The following is a 15,052-nucleotide window of genomic DNA, read 5'->3' on the forward strand; positions in this document are numbered from 1 at the left end:
GTGGGACGGGATGAAGAGAAGGAGGAAAATAATTCACCATATGTAATTCCAGTTTGCATTGACCAATCTGCTGCTTGTTCAGTTTTCCAGGTCCATGCTACCCAACTATCATCAGTCGTGTTTCTTCCGTCTCAAAATAATGTAGAGCTTACCCCAGACTACATATTAGCAACATCCAAAACAGAGAGTGTTAACGTTACGCTTCACCGAGAAGATGTAGTACTTACGGGAAAAAAGGGGAAAATGAGGGTAGGGGGTGGGAGTGGGGGTGGGGGGCGTTGGGAAGAGGAGACATTTGACTCACTGCTTTTTCATACACCCATGTTTGAGCTTCGAATGAACGTGCTAAATGATCTACATAATCGTTATCCCATTTACTTGGGTCGGAACCTGTTTTGGTTGAACAGTCCCCGGGAAATGTCAATCTGTCGTCAAGTTAAAAATTTCCCTTTCACTCAAACTTCATGATCCCCTCAACAAACTCGTCACATTTGAAGACTTCTCTAAAACTCCTGAACAGACTATCTTCCAGAAAGTCTCCAGCTTAATCCGTGCACCTAGATATGGATCATGGATCAAGGATGAAAAATCCTATTATGGGATGTTCCTCTCGGGCCAATTCCTAAGAAGTGATGTTCCCGCCGGCAAGGAGGACGATGAAGGATTCCGTAGGCTTATCTATGGAACAAGCAGTGTGAGCAAGTGTGGTGTTGAAACAGGATAGCAATACGAGAGAGCTAGTGGAGAGTAAATATGCTATGAAAGACAAACTCATACTCACGGCATACTCCCATTCAAAGTGTTATCATACCTTGCCCCTGTCCCACGTCCATTAAGCCACTTTGCACAATCCGTATTAGCAGCTCACATCTAAGCTCGTCCTCATAGATATCAATGAATTGGCTCACGAGTAAATTCTCCTACTATCGTCCAATGATCGTCATTCGAATCCATGAGGTATTGTTGTTGTGAACAAGTCCAATTGAGATTATCGTAATAGTTCATAGCTATGAGAGATAGGTCAAACCTGTTTTCAGCGCTGAGAATAAAAGGGAGACTTACATGCTGTAAATATGCTATCGGTCAGTTTCACTCCTATTCATCAAGATGTTGGGAGATGACGATCTGTGGAGATGGTTTTTTTGATCATTCATGACGATCATCTCATCGCTCGACATTTTTGTAGGATTGGGGACATCCAATTCAGGCATTCACAGTATATCTCAAGGCGTGATGACATCTGACGATACGAGCAGGGCAGCAGAAGAGTGAATCTGAAGGGATGAGGCGGAATCAAGTGAGAATTTGTCTGAGATGGGAGGAGATCATTTGGGATAATTCATAAAGAGGTGAATCTGCAAGGTGTTTTGGGGGGTTTGACGTGCGCTGGACTAGAAGTGTGGGAGCAGCAACGAGGGAAGATGAGAAAAGGTGAAATGCAGACAGCCGAGAAATAACCCACCGTATCCATAGCCACATCATGATAATCAGGTTCCACCATAAATCCTGTCCAAGCGTACAAACCCTGATACCCGTCATCCAGAGCTACAACCACCGTATTGGCCTGTTGGGCAGTTCTGACAGCTTGATAAGCTTGTGTATAAAACGATTGTAAGAACTGGACTTCGTCATTGGTATAAGGGAAAGGTTCGTTGATCAATTCGATAGCGAGGACAGTGTTGTTGTACTTTTCTTGTGTGAATTCGTGGGTAAGAACTTGGAGTGCGGTGAGAGTACGGTCCAGGTTGGTGGTGTTTGCAAACCATTGACGAGTTCCTCGGAGACCTCTGGGTCTTGTCAGCTTTCGTTAATGAGGTGATCACGGGACAACGGAATCAGCAGAGATGAGAAAGTGTATTTCGCTGTTGTGGACGTACTGAAAAGCGAATGACTAGCAAGGGTTACAAGGGTAGGCGGAAGAGCAAGGATGAGGAGGAGGGAAAGAGACAGAGACAGAAGTGGAGCGGAAATGGTACGAAGAAAAAAACGAACGAATTGTCAAACCCATTTTGCGACCCAGGAGCACCATGTAGATCAATCATAACTTTTAAATTCAACGTCGAAGCCCATTGTACGGCTTTTTTCAAATAATCGTATGCTCCTTCGAGTAAGCGCTTCTTCTTTCCTTCCTGATATCCGCTCTGCCGACTCACCGATCAAGTATGGTTCTCCATTTTGTAGTGGTATGACCGACCAAACTACTAATCAGCTTCCAACAAGTTCGTCAGAATAGCTTACAACCGATTTGTATACGTATGGTGTTTAGTCCCACTCGAGCTATACTGACTATCAGTCTTTCCCTCAGATTTCAATATCGTAAGTCAATCGTGCCCAGTGGAGAGAGGGGAGTAGACCGGTGGGTTGGTGGATCGGTGAGTCGAGTGAGTGGAGCAAGGGGAAAGTGGAGTGAAGAGAGAAATGACACACTCTTCCAATTCTGACAATTGAAACCATGTATTCCAATGTGTTTGAATTTCTCCATAGGTATTATTCTGAGTCAACATGTATTGTCCATAAGTCCATTCGTCCACTACCCAACTTGGTTTATGTGCGAATATTGATGGGGTGATCCATGGCTTTCATATTCAGCTTGGTTCAAATTCCAAAGTCCAAAGATTCTGACTCTATCGATGGGGTCAAAAAGATGATTTTTGTTATTTATGGTAGATGCCAGAAACAACAGTTGGGAGAGAAGATACAAAAGAGGCGGAGTGAGAGGTCGTAGGAATGAGGGTTCGGGAGATAAGGAAAATTTACTTCTAGAACTAACCTGATAATCAGTCCAGCTTTCATATCCAAGAAAAAACTCACCATCCACCAATATTAACCCCCCTCATAGGTTCTTTGCCCCACACGAAACCCGGAGCTTGTGTTGCCCTGGGTTGGAGGTCACCAGACGTGAGAGGAAAAGAAGCTGCTACATTCCGTGAGGGTATCGTATGACTATATATTCCTTCGAACCAAGTATGAAAACAAAGAAGCACGTACAACAGACGAGAGGGACGTCTTCGAGTATCGAAACTGGATGACATGAGTGACGGGGAGAGAAGTGATGTGATTGGACAAGTTAGAAGAGATGAGGTATTAGGGGAGTGTGGTATCTTAGGAAGAAGGGAATGAGGAGGCCTTATAGACCCGAAAAAAAAAAGGGAATCCTTATTTTTGGATAAACTGTAGGCAGGAAAAGGCGTGATGTAGGCGAGTTAAGACTTTTGGGTATGGAGAAGGAAAGATGGACGATCAGATGGTGGTTATCAGTGAAAACGTGGTCAACATGATCATGGTCAGAACTGAGGACGAGTCAGGGGTTTAGGATTGGTGAGAGGACCTTATTGTTCAGGTCTGTCAGTGGGAAATAAGGGTTGAGCATGGAGCAATTGGGGGGGAGACGGGATGATGTCGGAAGAAGAAAGAATTAAAGAGATCAAAAGGCGGAAAGAAAGAGGGGTCCTTTGAAACTTTTGTTCTCGTCATTAAGCATCATCACGGTGTTCATGGGTCTCAAGTGGTAGAAGAGGTTGTGAGGGGGTTGGAGATGATTCGAGTGGGTGAAGAGGAAGGAGCAAGGGAGAAAAGGGATGAATATAAGGTGTGACCGGTGTGAGAGGATTATGTACGTATGCAGTGTTATCTTATCGTCAGCCATACGAGCAACCGGAACATGTCTCCGATAAGCCTGCTATCAAATCGCCAAGACTTGATATCGTTATACGAACATCGTCATGCGTCAAGTATGTATATATTGCGACTCAACTCTTCATAGACATAGATCACCATGTCACTCGATGCACGTATATGCGTCATCACAGGTGCAGCCGGTCGTGAGTTTTTTTTAGAGCTCATACTACTTATAGTGCCCCGATACGATGGAATGTCCAAGACTGACCTTTTAGGTATCGGCCGTGCTATAGTCGAGCGATTTCAACAAGAAGGAGCGACCGTTGTAGCTGTTGACATCCTCTCCGTCTCACTACCCGGAGTCGACAATGTCATCTGCGATCAAGGTGACCCTTCCAGCATCCAAGCACTCGAACAACATCTCAAACAAAAGTACGTCCATCCTACTTGATCGGTGCTGAAGATTAGATACGGGCGGATTGACTGTCTCATCAACAATGGTGCGTTGGGAGGATACACATGTCCAATACACGAGAAACCATTGGAAGAATATGACGATGTCATGCGTGTCAAGTGAATTCCTCTTTCTACTCAAGTTGATTACGCTGATGTCCAAGTGTAAGAGGACCTTTTTTACTCATTCAAGCCGCTCTACGACTTCACTTGTCTAATCCTTCGAAAGAATTATCGATCATCAACATGGCTTCTATAGCTGGACATAGACCAGGAGCGGGAAATTCGGTATATTCAGTTTCGAAACATGGTCTTATAGGTCTCACCAAGGCCGCAGCTAGCGAATATGGGGGACAGGGAGTGAGGTGTAATTCTATCTCGCCAGTGAGTCTACGCTACTGTGGTATGCAGATCCCTGAATAAATTGACGCAACAGGGGATGATGGAGGTACCGAACGTACAAGGTATCTTGCCAGAAGTGAGTCTACCTGGGGAGGTCAAGGTTGCAGGAGGGAAGTTGACATGGTAGAGATTCGAAAAGGGTGCAGAGACAATACCTCTACGTCGACGTGGCAAACCGGTTGAAATTGCGGAGTTGGCAGTTTTTCTAGCTTCGGACAAAGCGAGTTACATCAACGGAGCGGACTATCTAGGTGAGCAGTACTGTACTCAACATGATTAAGTATGTAGAGGATGGGAGGTACAATGCTGATGGTTGCAGTGGACGGAGGGCGGATGGTTGTCTGATCCCTAGGGTCATTGGTGATATTTATTTATGTGAATTTATGCAGTTATATCCCGGTGCCGGATGATCCACGTGTCATTATGCCAGCAAAGCTTATCACTCCGTACACCAGCTTGTGTGACGCGTTAGACGATTTGGGTGGAAGAGAGCACTTCCTTCTGCACTTTCTCACATTCACTAAACCTCTCTTTTTCCCTCTCTATATATTCAGCTCTTCCTATACAGATCTTCGACATTTCTCTATTATATTTTTGATACCCGGGGTTCATCCCAGAGATTGACGATGAACGCCGCCGAACTCCTTAACAACTCTCTTTCACCCGGTAAGTTTTGCCGCTCATTCCCCTCCAGCTCTCCAGAACGGGGACCTCGTAGAAGGATTGATCAAGCTGACGATGATGTAGATCAGGCCACTCGTGATTCAGCTACTCAACAGCTCGAAGCCGCTGAAAAAGCAAACTTTGTGAGCATTTCATGAAAACGTAAAAGATAGCCCGGCTCACGGACCTCCTTTCCTTCTTCACTCCACTGATCTCCCATATACAGCACGCATACCTTCATACTCTCGCCGCCGAACTCGCCAAAGAAGATGCCCCTCTTCAAGTCAGGTCAGCTGCAGGTTTAGCTTTCAAGAATGCTATCCAAGCTAGGGTCAGTACATGTCTAATCACCACAAGGGATCATTCTGATCTTATAGAATGCCGTTAACCAACCCATCCTCACCGAACGATGGATGGCCCTTCCCCTTTCTGCCACTGCTCCTCTCAAACAATCCCTCCTCTCAACTCTTGGCTCTTCTGCTCGTCGTGCTGGCGCTGTCGCTGCTCAATGCGTTGCTGCCATTGCAGCCGTCGATCTTCCAGAGGACAAATGGCCAGAGTTGATCGCTCTCCTCCTGGAATTTGTCGGAAACCAAGAAAATGTCAATCTCCGAGTGGCCACTCTGCAAGCCGTAGGATATATATGCGAGGTCGTGGTAAGTCCAACTGATTCAATCAGTTTTCAAAACTGACTGCCAGCAACCTGAAGTTCTTTCCGCTCGATCTAACGAGATTTTGACGGCCGTCGTGCAAGGCGCCAGGAAAGAAGAAACCAGCACCGATGTTCAAGCTGCCGCCATCCAAGCATTATACAATTCCCTCGACTTCATACGAGATAACTTTGAAAGAGAGGGCGAACGAAACTACATCATGCAAGTGGTCTGTGAGGCCACGCAAAATTCATCGGTCACGGTTCAAGTGGGTGCTTTCGAATGTTTGGTGCGGATTATGAGCACGTATTACGACAAGATGGACTTTTACATGGAGAGGGCCCTTTTCGGTCTGACCATTATGGGAATGAGACATCAAGAGGAAGCCGTGGCATTGCAAGCCATCGAATTCTGGAGTACTGTCTGTGACACGGAGATTGATTTGGCCATCGAAGCTCAAGAGGCGAGTGATTCATGTTGGTCAGGTATTTTGGCTGATGTCAGGCTGAGGAATATGGTGAACAACCTGTCACTTTATCGAAACACTTTGCAAAGATGGCAATGTCGGAAATTCTCCCTGTTCTTTTAGACCTTCTCACTCAACAAGAGGAAGATGCAGACGAGGACGACTGGACACGATCGATGGCTGCTGGTGCTTGTTTGGAGCTCATGGCTCGGAATGTCCAAGATCCGATTGTACAGCCCGTGGTTCCATTCGTCGAGGCTGGCATCCAAAGACCCGAGTGGCAAAATCGGGATGCGGCAGTCATGGCTTTCGGAGCTATTCTCGATGGTCCTGATCCTTCAACCCTGGCTGGTCTCGTTCGACAAGCTCTTCCCGGTTTGATCGACATGTTACGAAGTGATCCTAGTGTTCAAGTGAAGGATACAGTGGCATGGACGCTGAGCAAAGTTACCGAAATCATGCTCCAAGTGATCGACCCAGTCGCTCAACTTCAACCACTCGTCACAGCTCTCGTCTTTGGGCTCACTGTTTCTCCAAAAGTCGCCAACTCATGTTGTTCCGCTCTGAGCAATCTCGCCGCTCAGCTAGCACAACCTTCCGATATGGGCGATGAAGCTTCCACTTCCATGCTGTCTCCATTTTATTCTGGCGTCATAACCAGTCTCATGCCGCTCTCGGAAAAACCGACCAACGAAGCGAACAGTCGGACCGCGGCATACCAAACCATAGCCAACTGGATCGCTGCTTCAGCTCTGGACACTCTCAGCGTCGTCGAAGCTGTAGTAGTCGCCATGCTCACACGACAGGAGGCTTTGATCGGTATGCAAAATCAACTCGTCGGATCAGACGATCGGAACAATTGGATCGACATGCAAATCGGGATCAGTATCGTTTTGCAGAGTGCCCTCAACAGGGCACCTCAATTAATCACCCCATTCGCGGATAGGATCATGACCAACCTTCTTCAACTCTTAACTTCATCCGGTACGCACTCTGGAGTATTGGAAGATGTTTTCGCCATGATCGGGTCTATAGCCGGAGCCCTCGAAGCTGGTTTCGTCAAATACATGCCCACCGTACAACCTTTCATCATCACAGCCCTCACCTCTTTACAGGATTATCAAGTTGTTCAAGCTGGTATATACGTAGCCGGTGATATAGCCAGAGCAATGGGAAATGAGACGAGACCGTTTGCAGAACCGTTAATGGTCGCTCTTGTGGATATTCTTAGAAGTCCCACAGTTTTGAGAAGTGTCAAGCCAAGTGCGGTCACTGCTATAGGTGACGTTGCTATGGCAATAGAATTTGCGTTTTTGCCGTTTTTGGAAGGGACGTTGAGTATCATGGCTCAAGCTGGATCAGTTACCGCCAGTCCGGACGATACGGAGCTGTTGGAATTCGTCTGGGCCATGCGGGAATCTATCATCGACTGCGCTATCGGAATTTTCAACGGTATAAAGGGTATGCATTGTAAGTTTTCAAATTTTTGTGACGAAATTAGGGATTTATCACTTTTCCTTCCTGCTCCTTGTCACGTAATCCATCAACAAGGGTAAACCCCACAAACAGGGGTTTCTGTTCACGCCAAAGAAGAGATTGATGTATTACGAGAAAGACCGATGCTGATTATGCAGTGAACACTTTCAAAAATCATGTTGTTGAAATGGTCAATTTTTCCAAACATTGTTATTCCGATCCCACATGTACCGAAACTTTCCTTGCGTCCATGTTAGGATTGATCGGTGATCTCGCAAAGGAATTTCCGGAGGCGAGGAATGAGTTGAGAGAGGAATGGGTTCAAAGGGCCATTTCACAAGGAAGAGTGAGAGGAAGTTCGAAACGGACGAGAGCGAATGCTGCGTATGCGGCGAAGGTGAGTTTGTCAAAAAAAAATCTCTTCATCTCCTATAGGTCTTTGCACATCACTCACTCCTTTACAATGTCTAAATAGTCGTCTATCCTCTCATTCTCTCTATGTGCTATGTGTCATCCGATAAGTTGATAAATCTCGAACACATAACTGATCCACAGACCATTAGAGAGCTTCAAAAATAAACCCCTACAACCATCCCACCCACTGTGATCTGTCTGTACCAATCCCCCGATCCCCCGATCCCCCGATCCCAACTCCCTCACACTCTACCCTGCATGGTCCATCACCTCATTCTAGTATATTTTTTGGGTCTTTGGCCGCGCTCTATTGTCCAAGGACGATATCGCCGTCTTTTACCCTGTGACATTTGCATCGTACTAGAAAAGAAAAGAAATTGCATATTGTTCTAGTCCATACTCTCGTCATAGGCTTCTGTAACGTTCCTTCAGATTATCAACTCACTCATCCTGCGGTTTGATAACTCGGTCCGACGGTCTACTTCTTCCATCTAATTCTCTTCACCTTCCTTCACAAAGACAAATAATCTTTTACCGTTCTGGACTGTTCCTTGTCCCACCACATCATCACTGTCCATTCTGGTCCATCCCATCCGAGAGGGATGTCAATCTAGACGAAAACACCGTCAGTAGTAACCTATTTCAACAACGCCTACCAACGCCTTCCATCCATTCTTACTTTTATCCGAGACGTTACATAGTCCCAGACGTACATGCCATCACAAGTCACTTCCTCCATTGAACGTATCACCAACCTTTATTAACATAATCGACTCGATGAATATCTGTCGTATAAAGGTAACGCGGCCGGTCGTCAAGACCGTCGTCATGTCATTTCCTTATCGTCCTGTATCAACCCTTCATGATGAAAAGGAAGTCTGTATCCAGGGAACGACCGGGCGTAGTGAAGATTGTATCTGCGATTCCATGGCTGACTATACTAATTAACTGCTTGATGTAACTGATTTCTGACTTTTTTCTATCTTACATTTCAAGTATCACGGCTGTGATTTTGGTGATTCGAGTCAAGAGCGGTTCTTACGGTGAGTGTGAAAGAACGTCATTGTTTTCATATACGTCTGACGGTGAGTTGAACTTCACTGTTATCACGTTGGTCTTCAAAGCGGTCTCGGGGTTAGTCGAGTGTACGCCACTGCTTCCATTTAGGTTGTTGAACCGGTCTCACGGTGACTTACAAAAACGTAACAGCCCTCGACATAGACTCTTTCACGGATATAGAGTTGGTAACTCACGAGAAAGAGAAGATAAAAACTTCAATATCGACTCTTTCGTCATCACAGGGCTCAAGTAGACAACTCAGGGTCCTAGGGTAATTAAACGTGAGTAGTTTTCCAATCAGCTTGAATAGCTCTCGGGTTGAAATTGAGTGGGTAAAGGCTGTAGGGTGGCTGATGATATTATAGATTTGTCGAGTTTCAAAAGGTTTTTCTTGACCTTCAGAATTACACTTGAGATCATCGGTAGACAAAACCAAAGATCATATTACTCTGTTAGTATTCGGATTTGGTAAATTGACAAGATTGCCAAAAATCATACCAGTTCGACGTCTTTGATCACTTTCACCACAACTCCCACGGCTTAGAATCATACACAGAAACCTCTCATCTTACACTTCACTTCCATTCACTGAATACCATCGCACCTCACATTTACTACTCATCGCACCTTCACCTCCTTTCATCCATATCACACCTCATACCTCACTTGTATTCACCTTACAAATTTTGACTCGTATCCATTCACTCGACAAATCCCAATTTACATCCGTTCGTTCATTTGACACCTATCGCTCATTTGACTATTCCAAAACCTCGATCAAAGAATCAACCGACAACCCTCTCAAGTGATTTTCATCTTCTCAGTCGACCAAAGAGGATTAATCAACAACCCTCGCGAGTGATAATCATCTTTTTAGTGGACCAAAGAGAATCAACCAAAAACCCTCTCGAGTATTCATCTTCCCAGTCGATCAGACGTTCAACCGACTCAATATTTCTTGTTGAATAGACGTTACACAAGGTACATATATCACCACTGATCGAGCAGAACGACGCAGAGAGACGCAGTGAAGGCAGAAAAAACAAAATTGTTTACCAAAAAATGTCAAGCTCGAAAAGATCCCCTTCACCACCAGAAGACGAAACGTCAAGTTCGAAAAAAGCGAAAGGAACCCCAGGACAAAAAGCTAGGATACCTGTAGAAGCTAAAGTCATCATTGCTGTGGAGATTATCATGAAGGGTTTAGCGACTATCAATGTTGATGAATTGGTCGAGAAGGTGAGCTGAGTCCTCTTTCCCTTTTCTCCTAGACCTATATCATTATCCTTGAGTCGCCCAAATGGCTCTCTACTCACAAGTACCTCTCTTCTCCTCCCATATCATGTTGCTTCCTTTACACATCTTTGTTGTCACTGTTGAGTTGAGGGCGTACATTCTTTCTACACTTTGGACCTGGACGCGTGCTTGACAATTTATGACTCCCCCTACTTTGTCTGTAGCAGGTTTCGAATTGATGTTGGTGGGAGATGATTCTCAGGTGGAAACGAGGCAGTCTCGAAGGAAGAGAGTCGGGGAAAGTACAGCTGTACAGAAAAGATGGGAGAAGAAGACGTGGGGATTTTTACTGACGGTTTAGACCGGTTTGACAAAACAACAGATCAAAAGTCAATTAGCCGATAATAGGCAGAACGTTAGGAAACAGCTTATTGAGCTAGCAAGAACTTTGACGTGATCCGTGTCAGTGGAGCGGAGAAGCGGTTCAAATGTTGAGAGGTAAAGGTTCATACTGGCTTAGTCTAGCGAACGAAATGTCGGGGTTGGCGATGATGGTATCGGAGATTTTGAGGGTTAAACGATGTGACCGGAAGGGGAGAGGTTGGTTGGGATAGCGAGAGGTTTCTTATCGATCTTCAAGTGTGGGGTCAATGAGATTATGGAGTGACGGATGTCTCGTCGCCAAACGATTATGCTAGAGACAAGTGGTAGTAGGTGTATGAGCTTGAGAGGGCCTCGCAATGGAGACGCAGAGGTCGGTGGGTGGAGAACGAGGGACTTGATCTCATCGAGGTCTTTTCGTTTGGGGTTGGAATTGGAGGAGTGCAGTTAGTGTCTACAATAATACCTTTTCATAAATTTGACTTGCATCTAATTTCTTCTCCATCATTTACGTACGAACGAACACTCATTCTCATTTCAGTTCGACCTACTCACTATCGTCAACCCATCACGTCATCTCTAATACTTATGTGTCCACATACTTATCCTCTGACTGATACCTTCCTTTCATTCATCTCCTCTTTCTTTTTCTATCAAAGGAAAGCATGGCTAAGAGATATATGTACCAATAACGTGGGAAATCTGACATATCGTTCATCTCTTCTCCTCCTACTTCCTTCTTAGTTATCACACAATCCCCCTCTCCCTCTCTATCTCACACTAACATATCTTATCGATCCTGATACGTTGTAGAAGAAGATCATTCTTTATCAACATTTCAGTTCTCACCGTGAGTCCTCATCGTGAAAAGAAATATTCTCTCCATCCCACGCGTCACCAAAGAACAACTTCGTTTTAAGTCTGCTAGTGGGGGTCTCAGATCATGAAGAGGTAAGAATTGAGCTGACTAAAGAAAGATGGACCAAACGTTCATTTTCGCGATGATGGCACAAGGAATCTTACAATCTCTTCCATCAGAAACGAAGGACTCCACCGCGACTTCAGTCGCAGATGACGCTGTACGATGTGAAATGAATCATGATGTCGTGGAAACAGGAGGAAAGAACAAGGACGAAATAGTGAAAAGAACGAACGACGAGGAAAGGGATGAAATTAATGAAAGAGACAAAAGAGAGAAAGTGGAGATGAAGGAAAATGGGAAAGTGGGGAGAATAAATCCTACTTTTCTATCTACGCAGGCGCCTGGTGTACCAATCAGAGATGTAGGAGAGAAGAAGGATGATAAAATTACATTGAGTGAATCTCAAAGAGAGGAAATGAGAATGGATATAGAACAAAACAACAAGGTGACATGGTTGGATAAAGTCAAAACTTGGTTTTATGTGCCTAAAAACTCAGAAGGTAAATTGGAATGATATCGCTGGAAAGGATCACATGGTCACTGTAACAAGTATTACTCCCTGTAGCACTAGGTAAGCTTGGTATATATATGCACGAAGCCTGTAGAAGCTCTATTAGGGACGGATCGGGTTAAACGGGACGGACTGCACACGGAAGTTACTGCATCACCCTATTTTAAAACTTTCAACAACTATATACATCCATCAATCTCTATAATCCCCACTTGGATCTACGGAGATCATAGAAGTGCCGCAAAGGCAGAAAGAAGGACCAGAGCGAGTGCGGGGACAGCGATTTGTGAAGCACTGTGGATTAGTATCACGTACACATGTTTATTTATCAAAAGTATTACTCTTTTTCCACATTACTAAACAAGGATGGAGTGATGAGGATGGAATTTGGTACACCACACGATTACAATGACGAGTTTGAAGAATGATAAAGGATGATAGAGTAGGCGAATTTAAACACGATGGAGATGCAAACGCGGGGATTGTGAAAAGAAAAATTAGCTCACCCTGATGAAGACGAGCCGTAAGGACCAGAAGCAGATCCGCTACCTGTTGCTGAAGCTGACGAACTGGCAGATGCACTAGCACTGGCAGATGCAGATCCACTAGGAGTACCTCCAGTTCCAGTGGAGTTACTGCTTCTATTACTCGTCAATCCAAAGCCGATGAGAAAGTGAGACGACACTTACGTTGAGGTACTCTTTCCCTCTGCAGCTTGTTGGAAAGCGGTAAAGGTGTTGCCTTTCGATGGGGCGTTTATACTAGTTGTCAGATCGGCCATCTCAAAAATGATAGGAGACCTTGTACCAGGGTTGTGGCAGGGTAGAGGAGACGTGCGGCAGGAGAGGCAAGTTGCGAAGGAAATGATTCGAGATGAATTGAGGTAATTGTGCGAGGAAAACGTTTGGCAAAGGTGAGAGGAGTAGGAGGGGGAGTGAAGGGGGCTGAAAGTAATATGAACGACTTAGACACTCACGCAGCTACCATACCCTGTTGACAATGTCCAACCTGTGCGCAGTAGATCCAAATGGGACTCGTGCTGTTGACCAAAATCGAAAACTGACATTAACAGTTGATTCGACACTCAACATGACCAACTCCTGACATGACGAGTTGAAAGAGATGAGGCAATTTAACATAGATGAGACCCTACGAAAAAGTGGATGAATCCAAAGAGTGGCTTATGAGAATAAATGAGTGAATTTGGGGTCTGAGATACAAAGGCGGCTTACAGTAGGGGGATTAGCAGAGCTACCAGGCATGAAACCCGAGTTGAATCCATTTGCCATTGGAGAACATGGGGCAGCGAAAGTTGATTGGGTAACTGATATGCTCAGTAATGTCAGGCTCGGGAACACGGATATTACTGACCGGTATGGTCACCGGAAACGAATTGAAAGCTGTATGTCAGTCATGCTCATGATTGAAATCAGAAGTTAAAGCCGTCTAGTTCTACGCGGACAAACATTCACGGCATTTGTTGGGTCAAAAAAGAAGGACTCTTTTGGGTTAGGAGTAAGAGAATGACTCGAAAGGTCAGGACTGTGAATAGGGACTAGCAAGCTGAGATAAGGAAAGAATTGACTCACTCGACTGTATCGCCGACAGAGGCGTTGATAGATGGTGGTGTGAAAGTCTGTCATGTTAGCTGAAACTCTATAACACAATATATCATACAGTATCCCAATCTCTTGTCACATCATATGACTAGGAACGGTACCAAAAAGGGATGATGGAGTGATGGTACGAGCACATCTTGTACCAATGAAAAGAAGGTTTGGAGATACATGAGAGAGAGATAAAGGTTGGAACATACCAATGCACCGTTGGCTCCCACCTGAATAGTCTGGGTAGCTCCAAGAACAGAAGTAGCAGCAAGTGCGATAGTCAAGATTGAACCAAACATCTTTCCTCGTTTTCTTTTGTTTTCTGTCAAGCAATTAGATTAAAATGTCGCAATGGGGAAGTAGTTGGATTTTGAGAAATAAGTGGGCGAGACAAAGTGTTTATAGCTTTCGAAAGTTGGGGGTGGGATAATGGAGGACCTTTCAGGAAATGGCTCATTCCTCATGCGTCTTCATAGTCGAACGATGAAACGGGGCGTCCTTCCGGCCTTTGAACTTGGTCGATCACTCGGAGACAGATAATGGTCCGTTGTCGGGGATACGGTCAAACGTTGTGTGTGTTGTTTCGGGTTAGAATTGAGTTGCAAGTCAGTGTAGAGTCAGCGGAGTCAACTAGGTGGAGGTGAATGGGGAAAGGCAAGGGGTAAGTGAGTAAGCGACAGGAAGGTAACTTGGAGATGATACAAGTAGGTATAAGAATACAGTACCTGAAGGGATGATACGTTGGAGACGGGCGTACCAGGTACTGAGCGTTGAGACATGGGTGTCTCTGAGAGATAAGGAGGTATAAGGGTAGTGGGAGAGAAGGAGTTAAATTGTTGTCAAGTAACGAATTCTCGTCACTTGGTGCTGAAATGTCTCCTCAGATACCTCATGATACCATGAGGTACCAACTGGAAGATCAAGAAAGAGTCCTTTCTTACAGGTCCCGAGAACCAGAGGAGCACCGCAATTCACCATCAAACGATCTAGACCTCTTGTAGAATCTCCGACATTTTCGGATTCTTTGAATCTCGGCGGAACGGCGGTAACCACTCTGATAAAAGCAGTCTGTTAATCTGACAAATTTGAATTCGCTACCGAACCGCCACGCTTTTACATTACTCGTTTTCTCTGCACAGTGCCCCTTGAACATGTTCTCGGGGTTCCGGAATTCCGGGAGGGAAGAGAAAGGCT

The 15,052-nt window shown here is 45.1% G+C and overlaps 5 protein-coding genes across 5 annotated transcripts in view; 3 read left to right on the forward strand and 2 right to left on the reverse strand.

Moving 5' to 3' along the window:
- Nucleotides 1-35: 35 nt before the first annotated feature.
- Nucleotides 36-3,032, reverse strand: TREMEDRAFT_31815 (uncharacterized protein; the record flags this gene model as incomplete). Its single annotated transcript, XM_007005236.1, has 11 exons — nt 36-105; nt 294-425; nt 782-818; nt 909-1,007; nt 1,459-1,787; nt 1,993-2,101; nt 2,154-2,198; nt 2,239-2,282; nt 2,428-2,576; nt 2,758-2,770; nt 2,812-3,032. Coding segments are annotated over 11 exons (1,248 nt in total), but the record flags the coding sequence as incomplete, so codon positions are not given.
- A 743-nt stretch (nt 3,033-3,775) lies between these two features.
- Nucleotides 3,776-4,818, forward strand: TREMEDRAFT_63232 (uncharacterized protein; the record flags this gene model as incomplete). Its single annotated transcript, XM_007005410.1, has 7 exons — nt 3,776-3,821; nt 3,894-4,050; nt 4,087-4,191; nt 4,236-4,455; nt 4,508-4,549; nt 4,601-4,724; nt 4,793-4,818. The coding sequence occupies 7 exons, from the start codon at nt 3,776-3,778 to the stop codon at nt 4,816-4,818; spliced, it is 720 nt and encodes a 239-aa protein (XP_007005472.1).
- A 228-nt stretch (nt 4,819-5,046) lies between these two features.
- Nucleotides 5,047-8,580, forward strand: TREMEDRAFT_44572 (uncharacterized protein). Its single transcript, XM_007005312.1, is given in 8 exon segments — nt 5,047-5,139; nt 5,221-5,279; nt 5,363-5,467; nt 5,514-5,792; nt 5,836-6,285; nt 6,297-7,722; nt 7,887-8,125; nt 8,284-8,580. The coding sequence occupies 8 exon segments, from the start codon at nt 5,100-5,102 to the stop codon at nt 8,305-8,307; spliced, it is 2,622 nt and encodes an 873-aa protein (XP_007005374.1). The 5' UTR covers nt 5,047-5,099; the 3' UTR covers nt 8,308-8,580.
- A 3,215-nt stretch (nt 8,581-11,795) lies between these two features.
- TREMEDRAFT_63234 (uncharacterized protein) lies at nt 11,796-12,254 on the forward strand (the record flags this gene model as incomplete). The annotated part of the gene is made up of 1 exon (XM_007005411.1): nt 11,796-12,254. One exon carries the CDS (start codon nt 11,796-11,798, stop codon nt 12,252-12,254), a length of 459 nt encoding a protein of 152 aa, XP_007005473.1.
- A 224-nt stretch (nt 12,255-12,478) lies between these two features.
- The window catches only part of TREMEDRAFT_63235 (uncharacterized protein), a gene marked incomplete at both ends in the record, with an annotated part of 2,722 nt that continues 148 nt past the window's right edge, over nt 12,479-15,052 (reverse strand). Inside the window, 10 exons of the mRNA XM_007005412.1 lie at nt 12,479-12,545; nt 12,758-12,886; nt 12,941-13,012; nt 13,228-13,310; nt 13,484-13,575; nt 13,623-13,651; nt 13,841-13,887; nt 14,068-14,157; nt 14,616-14,725; nt 14,800-14,910. Of these exons, the coding sequence (XP_007005474.1) occupies nt 12,479-12,545; nt 12,758-12,886; nt 12,941-13,012; nt 13,228-13,310; nt 13,484-13,575; nt 13,623-13,651; nt 13,841-13,887; nt 14,068-14,157; nt 14,616-14,725; nt 14,800-14,910 (830 nt within the window). The remainder of the gene's footprint in view (nt 12,546-12,757; nt 12,887-12,940; nt 13,013-13,227; nt 13,311-13,483; nt 13,576-13,622; nt 13,652-13,840; nt 13,888-14,067; nt 14,158-14,615; nt 14,726-14,799; nt 14,911-15,052) is intronic.

The sequence above is a fragment of the Tremella mesenterica genome (genome assembly GCF_000271645.1).
Source record: "Tremella mesenterica DSM 1558 unplaced genomic scaffold TREMEscaffold_7, whole genome shotgun sequence".
NCBI lineage: Eukaryota > Fungi > Basidiomycota > Tremellomycetes > Tremellales > Tremellaceae > Tremella > Tremella mesenterica.

Bases quoted from the DNA above. Each gene is read 5' to 3' on its own strand.
- TREMEDRAFT_44572 (XM_007005312.1), top strand. From the start codon at position 5,100: ATGAACGCCGCCGAACTCCTTAACAACTCTCTTTCACCCG. The intron at 5,140-5,220 runs GTAAGTTTTGCC...ACGATGATGTAG, and splicing joins TAACAACTCTCTTTCACCCG to ATCAGGCCACTCGTGATTCA. The intron at 5,793-5,835 runs GTAAGTCCAACT...ACTGACTGCCAG, and splicing joins GATATATATGCGAGGTCGTG to CAACCTGAAGTTCTTTCCGC.